General features: G+C 39.5%; 1 protein-coding gene across 1 annotated transcript in view; it reads right to left on the minus strand.

Moving 5' to 3' along the window:
- ADIPOR2 (adiponectin receptor 2) overlaps window positions 1-14,474 on the minus strand; it is a 51,927-nt gene that overhangs the window by 25,910 nt on the left and 11,543 nt on the right. The window contains exon 2 of the mRNA XM_059935020.1: window positions 4,059-4,311. Within this exon, the coding sequence (XP_059791003.1) occupies window positions 4,059-4,229 (171 nt within the window). The 5' untranslated portion in view covers window positions 4,230-4,311. The remainder of the gene's footprint in view (window positions 1-4,058; window positions 4,312-14,474) is intronic.

Below are 14,474 nucleotides of genomic sequence, written 5' to 3' on the forward strand. Positions count from 1 at the left end.
TAGAAAAAACAATCCTAAAATTCATATGGAATGACAAAGGACTCTGAATAGTCAAAACAGTCCTGAGAAAGAACAGCAAAGCTGGAGACATCACACTTCCTGACTTCGAGACATATTACAAAGCTACAGTAATCAAAGCAGTATGGTACTGGCATAAAGACAGCCATATAGACCAATGCAACAGAACAGAGGGCACAGAAATAAACCCACACATATACAGATCTTCGGCAAGAGTGGTAAGACTACACAATGGGGAAAGGATAGTCTCTTCAACAAATGGTGTTGGAAAAACTGGATATCCACATGCAAAAGAATGAAACTGGACCCTCAGCTTACACCATACACAAAAACAAATTCAAAATGACTTAACTAAAAATAAGCTAAAAGAGTGAATTCCCCGGCAGTCCAGTGGTTAGGACTCTATGCTTTCACTGCCAAGGGCCCTGGTTTGATCTGGTCGGGGATCTAATATCCCACAAGCCACGCAGCACAGCCAAAAAAAAAAAATTAAATGTGAGACCTGAAACTATAAATATCCTAGAAGAAAATGTAGAGGAAAAGCTTCATGACACAGTCAATTTTAAAACATTTTCATCACCCCAAAAGAAACCCCATACCCATTAGCAGTGACTCCTCATTTCCCCATCCCCCCAGCACTTGACAACCACAAATCTACTTTCTGTCTCCATAGATTTGCCTATTCTAGACATTTCAAATAAACAGAATCATTAAATATGTCGTCTTTGTGACTGGCTTCTTTCATTTAGCAGAATGTTTTCAAGGTTCATCCGTGTGGTAGTATGTAACAGTATTTCATTTTTTTTTTTTTTTTTGCCAAAAATATTCCATTTTATGGATATATCTCATTTAATATATCTATTCATCAAGTAAGTGATGGACATTTGAGTTGTTTCTACTTTTTGACTCATAAATAGTGCTGCTAGGAACATACATATAAAGTTTTTGTTTTGATGTATATTTTTATTTCTCTTGGGTACAAACCTAAAAGTGGTATTGCTGGGTTATATGATAACTCTGTTTAACTTTTTGAAGAACTGATGACAGTTTTTCTAGAGCAGCTATACCATTTATATTACCCTCAGCATATATGAGGGTTTGCATCTTCGTGAATGCTTGTAATTGTCCCCCTTGCAAAAAAATTTTAACCATTCTTATGCATGTAAAGCGGTATCACATTGAGGTTTTGACTTGAGCTTCCCTAATGATTAAAGATGTTGAGCATTTCCTAAAAAAAAAGAAAAAAAAAAAAAGCTTCGTGACACTGGGCATGAAGAAATATGACACCGATATCACAACAAAAGCAAAATTAGAAAAGTAGGACTATGTCATACCACAAAGCTCCTGCATAGCAAAGAAGACAATTGAGAGTGAAAAGGTAACCTAAGGACAGGAGAAAATATCTGCAAACCATGGATCTGATAAGGGGTTAATATCCAAGATATATAAGGAACTCCTATAACTGAATAGCAAAAAACAAACAAAAACAAACCCAACTTAAAAATGCGCAAAGGACTTGAATAGACATTTCTCCAAAAGACATATAAATGGCCAATAGGTATATGAAAAGGATGCTCAACGTCACTAATCATCAGGGAAACACAAATCAAAACTACAATGAGATACCACAGTCACATCTGTTAGGACAGCCATTATCAAAAAAGAAAATAAAGTGTTGATGAGGATATGGAGAAATTAGAACCCTTGTACACTGCTGACGGGAATGTAAAATGGTTCAGCTACTATGGAAAGCAGTATGGAAGCTCCTAAAAAATTAAAAACAGAACTACCATATGACCCAGTAATCCCACTGCTGGATATTAATCCAAAAGAACTAAAAACAGTACCTTGAAGAGATATTTGCAGCATTATTCACAATAGCCAAGAGGTGGAAACAACCTAAACAACCATCAGTAGATGAATGGATAAAGACAGAGTGATATATACATATCAATAAAGTATTACTCAGCCTTAGGGAAAAAAGGCTTGTCTTATGCTACAACATGAACAAACGTTGACGACACTGTGCTCAGTGAAATAAGACAGTCACAAAAGGACAAATACTACATGATTCCATTTATATGAGGTATCTAAAGTTGTCAAACTCATAGAAGGAGAAAGTAGGATGGTGGTTGCTGAGGGCTGGCGGGGTGGAGAAAATGGGGAGTTGCTATTCAATGGGTAGACGTTTCGCTCACGCAAGATGGAAAAGCTCTAGAGATCTGCGGCACAACAAAGTGCATACGGTTAGCAATAATGTATGTGATGTGTTTACTACAATAAAAAAGAAAAGATAACCCAGTCCTCATCCAAACCTAGCGACAGTTCTTACTACTTGGATAACTGCTTAGGCCTAAGTAGCAGTGGAGGGAAAGTCAAGTTGCTCAGCCTGAATAGGGAAGTCTTAGCTGCTAGTACATGTTATTGTAAAACATCAACAAGAAAGCAAAGCTGTAAGCAAGGAAGAAAGTTCTTACCCCAGATATCTGTCAAACTTCTTTTAAAAGAGTAATGGTAGGGCTTCCCTGGTGGCACAGTGGTTGGGAGTCCACCTGTCAATGCAGGGGCCACATGTTTGATCCCTGCCTGGTCCAGGAAGATCCCACATGCCACGGAGCAACCAAACCCGTGCGCCACAACTGCTAAGCCTGCGCTCTAGAGCCCACGTGCCACAACTACTGAAGCCCGTGTACCTGGAGCCCGTGCTCTGCAACAAGAGAGGCCACCGCGATGAGAGGCCCGCACACTGCAGCGAGGAGTAGCCCCTGCTCGCCGCAACTAGAGAAAGCCCACGCGCAGCAACAAAGATCCAATGCAGCCAAAAATAAACAGATAAAATGAATTAAAAAAAAAAAAAAAAGAGTAATGGTAGTTTGAAGGCCAAATTACACTATACTCATAGTAAGCAAATCTTGTTTTTAATCCTGCCCTGTGTATGCAGGGGCACATGCACACACAGGGACACAAATAGTCTTTCAATGTAGCACAACTAGCCAAGAGTATGAAGCTGGCTTACAAAGTGTTACCAAGGGTAAAAGGAGAAATAACCTTAAATTTCCTGCCACAATAGCCTGTATTTCTACAGTGCTCTGGTGAAATTCTTATAAAAGACCTGAAAAGACAAGACAATCCTCTCGAGTTCCAACCAGCACCACTATTACCCACAAAATAAGCTTATCTCTTACGATGGTAAAGATGCAGTTCCAAATAGAGGCTTTCAATATGTTTCTAACTACAACCCACAGTAAGAAATGTATATATTATTCATATCTATAAACACATACATATCCAAATAAAGCTAAACAATTTCATCAAATAACATAGTTTAAATGTATATTACTATATATATGCACCTTAATATCTTTATTTGCTGTCTAATTAACACTGCTTGTAGTACCAAAATAAATTTCACAAACTACTAATGGGCATAACCTACAGTATGAGAAACACCGTACTAGAAGCACAACGTTGAACGTGCTACACAATTGCAAGGTTCCAAAGCACACGGCAAAATGTCTATTAACAATGACACTGGGACCTGCTCACAGATATTTACACCTTTGCGCTCTCGGTATAGCTGCTTGAATCATTTAAAAGCTGCTCTTTTCTCTGCGAGGTAAAAGGAAAGATTAGATTATTTTCCCAGAATTCTACTGGCTCCCAAGGTATGCACTGGAGATAAACTCTGAGAAGTAGTTCCAGCATGCAATTAGGATTTCTCCGAAAATATAAACGATAATGTCATTACTAAATCATGGCTGAATTATAAAGGATATATGGTAACTACAAAAACCCATTTCCTTTCTTAAATAAGATAGCGCAGCTTAAGTACGGTTTTACGTGTCAACAGAAAGGGCATAACTAATTCCTAGCTACCTTAAGAATAAGAGACTTCAAAATCTTACAAATGTGCTCAGGGTTCCTTTTCAAAACGCCATCCTCTCTCCAGCAGAGTCCCCGTACTCTTTCTTTTTAATATCCTTCCTCCAGCTACATTCCCATAAATTTGTTTTACTTACCATCCTTCCACTTTAACTTACTTTTTTATGATAGGAAGAAAGGACAGATGCCTCTACAAGAGGCTCCAAATCTCCTTGGTGGATGTCATTGTCACCTCTCCTTGTACCATCAAGTTGGTGCCCTTTTCTGAGCCTTATATCTGGCTCTGGAGTCCTGCTGTACTCCAGTCGGTTTTCTGCTGTCTCGTTCATGGGATACCCGCGCCTTTCTTACAAAGAGGTCTTTCTGTTCCTTCTTCTTGGGAGGATGGACTTTTAGGATAGTGAGTTGACCCTAAGGAGAGAAAGTTTTGAATTAACATATTTGAATGAGTGATGGGGGAAGACATATGTCGTATTATTTATTATACACTAAAACTAGAATTTTCTGCAATCATTAAGAATAAAATAATAATGTATTTTAAAAAACCTACATTTGTTGATAAAGAGGACTGCCAAAATCGACTTTTAAATGAAAAAAGCAGGATACCAAAGACGACATGTATAATGTTCCCACTTATACATTATAAAAGTATAAAATCGTGAATAAGTATACATGTGTACATAGCATACCTATTTATTTGAAATTGTGCTCTTGGTCCAGAGGCACACAGGGAAGAACCCAGGGTCTGGAGTGAGAAGGCTTACTCTTCATTTCGTTCTGCCTGCATTGTTTTTACCACATGCCATCTAATACTTTTTCAATTAAACACATACCTAACTGTAGAAAGAATATATGTGGATTTTATGTACTACAACTAGGTTGTACATATCCAATCTCATTTAAATCATCACAATGACCCTTCAGGGTATTTTGAGTTCTACTTCACAGGTGAGGAAACCAAAATTCACCATACTTTTATGAAATAAGACAATGTCTCTGACTGACATGGCACATATTATTGGTTATGTTTTGCATTTAAGTTGCTTAATGTCTGAAATTTCAGTATTTTTGAGCTGCTTTGAACTCCAAGTAGATTACTCTGGAAGGCAAGAGCACACTCCTATTATATCCCTGAGTTCCCAGAAAGTGCTACGCACATAAATGTTTAATGAACATGACAGATGATATTTAAATGTCCTTAAGTGGTAAAAACACGTTCAGAGATCATCAATATTTCTCTAAACTGGATCACATAAGTTTCCTAGGAGTTCAATAATTTCAAGTCCTTGGCCCTCTACCTCATAACTCACAGGACAAAAGCTAATTTTAGAGATTTAAGTTACATATCCAAATAAGGTGATTATCACAGCCAATCCAACTAGAAAGACAAAAACAGGAAGAAGCCAAGGTACATGTTATGCTCATAAATCCCATGGGATTCAAAATTTTTACTGCGGCAGAGGAGGAGTGGGGCAATGTGGGAGGGCCTGGATAGTATGAAGAGAGGGTAAAAGATGCACTTAGTGTTCATATGTGGATACACAAAACTAAGAATTAGCTCAACAGTTCGAATTAGACTAAGAATTAGCCAACTGTTAGTTTCATAAATCATCTGAGTTTGTTGTAGGAGTTCTCTCAAGTTTTTAGAACAAGAACAAACACAGTCTTTAAGGATCACCAAATCTGGGCCTGTGCCTATCACATAAGGGCCTGAGCCAGCATATTATAATAATGAGATTATAAACTATGCTATTAATACCCAATGCTGAAAGAGGAAACAATGCTAGTGATTTATATTTATTTACAAAGCTGTTTCACACCCACCATTTCACTTTGTTTCAGGGAAGAGGGAGCTAACATTTACTGTGGATTAACAAAATTAAATTCTGTACCAGAGAATTTACAGACGGTATCTCACATAATTCTTACATATGGCCCTCTGAGGTATCTTATTCCCATTTTACAGACGTGGAAACTGAGGCTCAGAGATTAGGCAACTTATCCAAGGCCATTAATCTCTAAGAGTAGCTGGAACAATGAACTGTCCAGCTGTACTTGAATAAATTATTTTCTCGCTAAGAAGAATAAAAAACAGGGAAAGTATTCGGAACTAGGCTTTAACTTGCTCTGATTCTTAACAGTAAAAGGAAGTGAGATGGGAGATGGAAATTAAGCCTTCAGAGTACCATTATCTGTTAACCAGAAGAGTTCATCTCTATTCTACTTCCTCAGAAATTTTTCGTTGGTCAGGATTCTAAGAATACTACGCTATATTACATAGAACTAAGATTTAAAAAACAAAGAGAAAAGAAAGGAATCCAATACAAACAGCTGGCAGGAAGGAACAAGTAACTGAGAGGTGCTCTGAATTTATCAATAGACATAGAAGTCGAACACAAACCCAACCGGGTGCATTTTCTGCAAGTAGGGCAGATCTAAGGTCTTTTAAAATCTCTGAGTGGCCAGTGGGGATGAGGAAAGAAAGAAAACACTAACGTGAGTTTTTCAATTCCTACACCTCCTCTACAGGTTGCAAGACCTCTTGCCCCCAATATCTAGATTAAATATACTTTTATTGAATGAATTATTATACCTGCAGTGTCCGTTGGAAAAGAGACTCATTTTCTGTATAAAATTGCTTAACATGCACCCTATTACTTTTTTTAAATGTTTTCACAAACTAATTTAAGTATTGGCATAAATAACTTATTTTTAAATTTGCTAAGGCTTCTTCCCAGTAGACAGAGTCTGTTCTACATATGATCAAATATGAAACTATAAAACAAAAGAAATGGAAACTTGACCTCACACGCTCTAGGAGCAGAGACACAGGCGTCACTAACTCTGCCCAAAAGCAATGGGGATTTGCCAAGCAGAGTAGAGGAAAGGTATTCTGTACAGAGAAAACAGCATATGCAAGGCAAGGACTCCAGGGTCTGTTCAGAAATCAGAGAACAGGGACAAGAAAGAACTCAGATGACGCAGGTGTTTTGCTCAAGCAGCCGAGCGTACAGAGGATGCCATTCACTGATGATCCAGGGGAGAAGCAAATTCACAGCAGAGGAAGAATGAATTTGTTTTCAGAAATGGTGTCTGAAGTGAAAGAAATGTTCACTTGGCACCAGGAAACATAAATCTGGAATTCAGAGGAGAGAATAAGCTTGAAAACAGAACTAGGGATTACTAGGATTAAAAGTGATAATACTAGGGACTTCCCTGGTGGCACAGTGGTTAAGAATCTGCCTGCCAATACAGGGGACATAGGTTCAAGCCCTGGTCCGGGAAGATTCCACATGCCGCGGAGCAACTAAGCCCGTGCGCCACAACTACTGAGCCTGCGCTCTAGAGCCCACAAGCCACAACTGCTGAAGCCCACGCACCTAGAGCCTGTGCTCCACAACAAGAGAAGCCATTGCAATGAGAAGCCCGTGCACCACAACGAAGAGTAGCCCCCGCTCGCTGCAACTAGAGAAAGCCCACGCGCAGCAACAAAGACCCAACGCAGCCAAAAATAAATAAGTTTATTTTTAAAAAAGAAAAGTGATACTAGCATAATAATAAACACAGGACAAAATCCTTTAAAAAAAAAAAAGTTATATAAAGGACTGAGGAGGGGTAAGGATCAAAGTAAAAAAAACCCAGGAGAATACCAAATATTAGATGTTAAAGTCAGGACTGGACCCTCATCTGTTGACTCCCAGTCAAATGTACTCACACCAAGTTTCCTTCCCAGTGGGAAAGCAATGGAAAATTTAAAACTCACACTTCTTAGACTTCACTTTCCCTTCAAATAATACTGCATAAGGTAAATTATTATGTTGCTTAAAAGCACCAAGGTTGCTTAAATGGTACCGCAAAAGCAATTTCCTCTACCTGAACAAACTGCTAACTTAATGGTTTGATACTTCTGGTCTAGAAATTTAGCTCTATCCCAGGAAAGGTATTTTCTAAAAACCAGTACTTGTCTGCATGTTCCATGAGGCAAGGGTTTCTGTTTGCTCACTGCTGAGAACCAAACTGCAACAGATACACAGTAGACATTCAGTAAAGGTTTCTTGTATGAATGAATAAATGTCTTATTCTCCACAGGAAAAACAGAAGAAAAGGAATTAATATTATTTATGTCATATTTAATCAGTTATATTGGGCTTCCCACCAAAGGTAGACTATATTATAGTACAATGTATTACTTCACCTATTTCATAATTTTAATTTTTATGTTGCCCCCAATTTTAAAAGAGCAGGCAAGCTGTGGAAAATAGTACGGCAGTTCCTCAAATAAATTAAAAATACGTTTACTATATGACCCAGCCAGTTCCACTTCTGGGTATGTACTCACAAGAATTGAAAGCAGGGGGCTTCCCTGGTGGCGCAGTGGTTGAGAGTCTGCCTGCCAATGCAGGGGACACGGGTTCGAGCCCTGGTCTGGGAAGATCCCACATGCCGCGGAGCAACTGGGCCCGTGAGCCACAACTGCTGAGCCTGCGCGTCTGGAGCCTGTGCTCCGCAACAAGAGAGGCCTCGATAGTGAGAGGCCTGCGCACCGCGATGAAGAGTGGCCCCCGCTTGCCACAGCTAGAGAGAGCCCTCGCACAGAAATGAAGACCCAACACAGCCAAAAATAAATAAATAATAAATAAAATAAAATAAAAAACAATGAACAGGTTTGAGAAAGCATAATTCTCAATAACCTGATTAAAAAAAAAAAATTGAAAGCAGGGTCTTGAAGAGACATTTATACACTCATGTTCATAACAGCGTTATTCACAATAGGTAAAATGTGGAGCAGCCCAAGTGGATAAAGCAGCCCAATGGATAAACAAATAAACAAAATGTGGTCTATACATACAAGAAAATATTCAGCCTCAAAAAAAGAAGAAAATTCTGACACAAGCTACAACCTGAGTGAACCTGAGGACCTTATGATTCCACTCACCATAGGTTATTTAAAGTAGTCAAATTCATACAAAGTACAATGGTGGTTGCCAGGCGCTGGGGCAAAGAGGGAATGGAGAGTTACCGTTTAACGGGTATAGCTTCTGTTTTGCAAGATGAAAAGAAGAGTTCTGTAGGTGAATGGTGGTGATGGCTGCAACAACATGGATATACAACATGACACTTAAAAATGTTGATGATAGTAAATTTTATGTTGTGTATTTTGCACATTTTTTAATGGGGGGGTGGAAATATACTATAGTACTATATGGCCTCTTTGTCTAGTAAACTTTTTATTGATGTAAAAAATACATTCAGAAAAGCACACAAAGGACACAAAGTTGACAAAGTATAAATGCTGTGTAACCAGCAACAAACAACATTCTAGCACCCAGAGGGCCTCTCTCCCCCATCACTGTAAAGCTTTTTAAGGTGTTAATTTTAAGAGGTCCAACCCCTTTCCTTGCCAGTTAATGTGATACAATCTTCCAGCAAGGTTCTCTAAAGACTTGCCAACTGCCATGGACCTTAAGTCTTCAAATTCTAAGGACCAGTGGTATAATGTCCCTTTGTATTAACTGGGACACAGCAAGTAGGGTGCAGTAAGTAGTCTGAGTCTAGTGGCATCGCCTTCTAGTTCTATAATTAGATTATTCAGTGGTAGAGGACAGGCTGCAAAATATGTCCCATGATTTTGTTGGCTTCCTCTAAGTTGAAAGTAGCCAATTTCAAAGTGACTTGAAAGTTGTATACTGAAATTATTCCAGTGTGGTCTGTCATTCCACACTGAAGTATGTGTTTGAAGTTAGTGCATGGTTAATGAGACTTCTGGTATCAAGTTCATGCTCTTCCTTGATTGGAAACCTGAGTGGCACAGAATGTTCTACGTGGAAGTATCAGTATGTTATGCCCCTCATGACCTCTTCTTTCAGACTTCAATGTGAAGTAAAATATGTGATGCAAATCTGAACTACTAATAATGAAACGAGATTATTTTTTTAGGATGGAACAGTTTATTTCAACAATGGGACCAGCAGGGATATTAAAGGCAGCAGATTTTCTTTTGAATACTAGCCATTTTTTCTCTTTACAAATCATTATTAAAAATAAGTACTAGATGTGTTACCCTGACTGGTTTATAAATCTTTAGAGAACCTTGCTGGCAGATTTCTATCACATTAACTGGCAAGGAAAGGGGCTGGACCTCTTAAACTTAACACTTCAAAAAGCCTTACCTTCTGTTCTGGGTGGGAGGTTGGAATAAAAGTCACCACTTAACTCTTCCAAAAAAAAAAAAAAAAGCTTTACCATGGGAATTCCCTGGCGGTCCAGTGGTTAGGACTCGGTCTCGGTGTTTTCACTGCCAGGACCCTGGTTCAAGCCCTGGTCAGGGAACTAAGATCCCACGAGCCGCTCGGCGCAGCCAAAAACAAAAAAGAACATAAAAAGCTTTACAGTGATGGGGGGAGAGGGGTCACACAGCCCAAATCTACCTGTTTCCCTCCACTCTTACTTTCTGGTTCAAGCCACCAGCATCTCTCACCTGTCCTAATACAACAGCCAGTAAAGTCTCCTGGGTTCCACTTCTGTTACCCACCCACCCACCCCACCCCTTATCCTCCGAATCCAGTCCTCACACAGCGGTCACAGCAGATCTTTCTCAAAACACACTCCCTTACTTTTTGAGCCCTCCAATGGCTTTCCTTTACACCTAAGGGACCTCTTACCCTGGCTTACAAAACCTTAAATGACTTAGCCCCTAACTCTGGCCTCATTCTGTACCACTCTCCCCCTTGCCCACTACATTCCAGCCACAGTGACTTCCCATCTACTCCCCAAACACTCCAAAGGCTCAAACGGCTCTATGTCACCTGGTTCCCAAGGCCTGGAATGCTCATTGCCCAGATCTTCCCATGGCTGGGCTCCTTCTTCACATGCGGGTCTCAACTTAAGGGTCACTTACTCAAAGAATCCTTCTCTGACCACATAATCTCAGTCACTCCTTATCACATCACCTTTTAATCTCTTCCACAGCACTTGTCTCTGGTATTTTTATTTCTTTGTTTACTTACTACTGGTCTATTCTCACTAGACTGAAAACTCCTGAAAGAAGAGACACTATATTGGGTTGGCCAAAAAGTGCCTTTGGTTTTTAAGTAAAAATAAAAAACACATTTTTCATTTTCACCAAGCACTTTATTGAACAACATATTCACCCTTTTGTTCCACTACCTTCTGCCATTTTTCAGGCAACTTCATAATTCCATCTTCCCAAAACTTTTTATCTTTTTGAGCAAGGAACTGGTCCAGGTGCCTTTTACAGTCTTCCAGGGAATTGAATTTTTTTCCTTTAAGAGAATTTTGTTAAAGACCGAAATAAATGGAAATCTGAAGGTGCAAAGTCTGGTGAATACGGCGGATGAATCAGAACTTCCCAGCCAAGCTGTAACAGTTTTTGTCTGGTCACCAAAGAAACAGGCGGTCTTGCGTTATCCTGATGGAAGATTACACGTTTTCTGTTGACTAATTCCAGATGCTTTTCATCAAGTGCTGCTTTCAGTTGGTCTAACTGGGAGCAGTACTTGTTGGAATTAATCGTTTGGTTTTCCGGAAGGAGCTCATGGTAGAGGACTCCTTTCCAATCCCACCATATACAAAACATCACCTTCTCTGGATGAAGACCAGCCTTTGGTGTGGTTGGTGGTGGTTCATTTCGCTTGCCCCACGATCTCTTCTGTTCCACATTATTGGACAGTATCCACTTTGCATCTCTCATCACAACTTGTTTTAAAAATGGAACATTTTCATTACGTTTTAGTAGAGAATCGCATGTGGAAATATGGTCAAGAAGGCTTTTTGCATTTAACTTATGTGGAAACCAAACATCAAAGCGATCAACATAACCAGGCTGGTGCAAATGATTTTCAGCACTTGATTTGGATATTTTGAGTATGTCGGCTATCTCCCGTGTGACATAATGTTGATTGTTCTCAATTAAGGTCTCCATTTGATCACTTTTAACTTCAACTGGTCTACCCAACAGTGGAGCATCGTCCAGTGAGAAATCTCCAGCACAAAACTTCGCAGACCACTTTGGACACATTCAATCAGTCAGAGCACCTTCTCCATACACTGCACAAATCTTTTTTTGCATTTCAGTTGTGTTTTTACCTTTCTTGAAATAATAAAGCATAATATGCCAAAAATGTTGTTTTCTTCCATCTTCAATATTAAAATGGCTACACAAAAATTCACCAATTTGGGTAAGTTGTTTTTTTTTTAAATGCACACTGATACGTCAGCTGTCACAATACAATCTAACAAAATTGTTTCGAATGAAGTTGAAGACAACTAAGTGCTATTAGAGCCACCTTATGGAAAAAAACGAATGAACCTTTTGGCCAACCCAATATATCTTCTTTACACCTATATCCCCAGTACCTAAAATAGCTTCTGGCACACAGTAGGTGTATTCACTAAATATCTGGTGAATAAATAAGTGGGGAATGACTACCCACACTTCAAGAGTAAGTTCATAGGCAGAAACTAATTTCCCTGACTTCCCCAGGCACCTGACACTAACTCCTTTATTCTTCTCATTTACTAATGTTTCTATTATAGTACTTGTCAGAATTTATTGCATTTCTTTGTTTACGTGCCTGTCTTCCCCTCCTGCAATGCAAAACTTCTCAAGGTCAGGGAGCCTTTTTTGGAACCCATTTTTGTATCCACAACACCAAGCTTGGTCTGGGATGCAAAGGAGCTTAAAAATCTTTGCTGTATGATGAGGAGGAGGAGGGAGAATGACAGGAACAGCTAACATGCAATGAGTGCTAACAACATGCAACGAACATTTCCCAGGGATTATCTCTTTAAATCCTTGCAACAATCCTGGAGGATAGGTACAATTATTTCCTCCATTTTGGAAATGACAAAACACCCAGAGAGGTTATAAATAACATGCCTGAGATAACTACAGTAATAAGTGGCAATCTAATCTATCTAATCAATCTAACACCCAAGTTAATGCTCTTATCCCCAACCTTCGATGTTAGCATGAACCATAAGCTGTTCTCAAATAAATGCATGATAGCACTTAAGTGACAAAACCAGGAGTTAACACTGACAGTACACTGTACTTTACAGCGATGTTGAAAATATTAAGAAACAATCAAGAAATAGGGAGGAGGGCTTCCCTGGTGGCGCAGTGGTTGAGACTCTGCCTGCCAATGCAGGGGACACGGGTTCAAGCCCTGGTCCGGGAAGATCCCACATGCCGCGGAGCAACTAGGCCCGTGAGCCCCAACTGAGCCTGCGCTCTAGAGCCCACAAGCCACAACTACTGAGCCCGCGTGCCACAACTACTGAAGCCCGCGCGCCTAGAGCCCGTGCTCTGCAACAACAGAAGCCACCGCAATGAGAAGCCTGCGCACCTCAACAAAGAGTAGCCCCCACTCGCCGCAGCTAGAGAAAGCCTGTGCGCAGCAACGAAGACCCAATGCAGCCAAAAATAAATTAATTAAATAAATAAATTTATTTTAAAAAAAAAAAGAAGAAATGGGGAGGATCATGGAGCCTTGCCACATACCAGAAGCAATAAAATGACTGGTTAAAATTGGAATCCTTCCCAAACACTCAAAACATTTCTGAGTAGAAAAATGTCAATAAAAAAACCTGATAACTGGGAAAAGAATAACTGATAAAATGGGAAAAGTTCCCAACATATGTTACTAACTGATACAGCTCTTCCAAAAACGATACACTTGATAACTGAGAAGGAGCAACACCTACATTTCTAAGACAGGCACTACCACGCGTTCATGTTCATAAAGTCTTAACTGATGTAAGTGCAGAGAAACATTTCAAATCAAATGCAGTTTATTTTTTAAAGATTATTTTGAAGCTATAAAGACAGGCAACACTCTGTATCATTTACACTACTTTCTTTCCTAGCATGAAGTAGGGCAACTTTTAAGTACAATCACAAGGAACCTCTTCTAACTTACTGCCCAACACCACTGACCAACTTTCCTGAGAAGAAATCAGGCAAATCTTATGCTGTGAAGTAGAGTTGGGGGAAAAGCCAGTGAAAGCCTCCCTCTCTCAGTCTTGAGACCTGCTTCAGAAGCACAGTATTACTGCCTATCACTCTAAAAGTTTAGAGGCTAATTTAGAGGTTACCAAGCGCCAGATAAAGTGAGCTTTTATACATACTCACCAAGTGCCAGATAAAGTGAGCTTTTATACATACTCTCATTTAACTTTAAAACCCTGCCTGTTACAGATAGTATGATCTCTGTTTACAAACGAGAGGACTCAGGGTAAGACTATTCAAGGTTATACAAGTTACAAAATAGAGAAGCAAGAAGTACCCAGATTAGGCCCTCTCCATTATACAACACTGCCTCCCACAAAGGTAAGTGGTTCCATTTTTCCTGGTCATGGTCATGATGTTATCTCTTTGAAGGGAGGTGAATTGCTGCTTAACACTTACCGGAGCCAACTTTGAACCAGGCTAAGTAGCTGGACTTTCACCCATCATCTCATTTAATCCTCCAGCTATCCTTATGAAACGGGGTCCCATTTTACAGATGAAGAAACTGACACTAAAGGAGATCAAATAAGTCATCAATGACACA

This window comes from Balaenoptera ricei, chromosome 10, assembly GCF_028023285.1.
Source record: "Balaenoptera ricei isolate mBalRic1 chromosome 10, mBalRic1.hap2, whole genome shotgun sequence".
In the NCBI taxonomy this organism is placed as follows: Eukaryota; Metazoa; Chordata; class Mammalia; order Artiodactyla; family Balaenopteridae; genus Balaenoptera; species Balaenoptera ricei.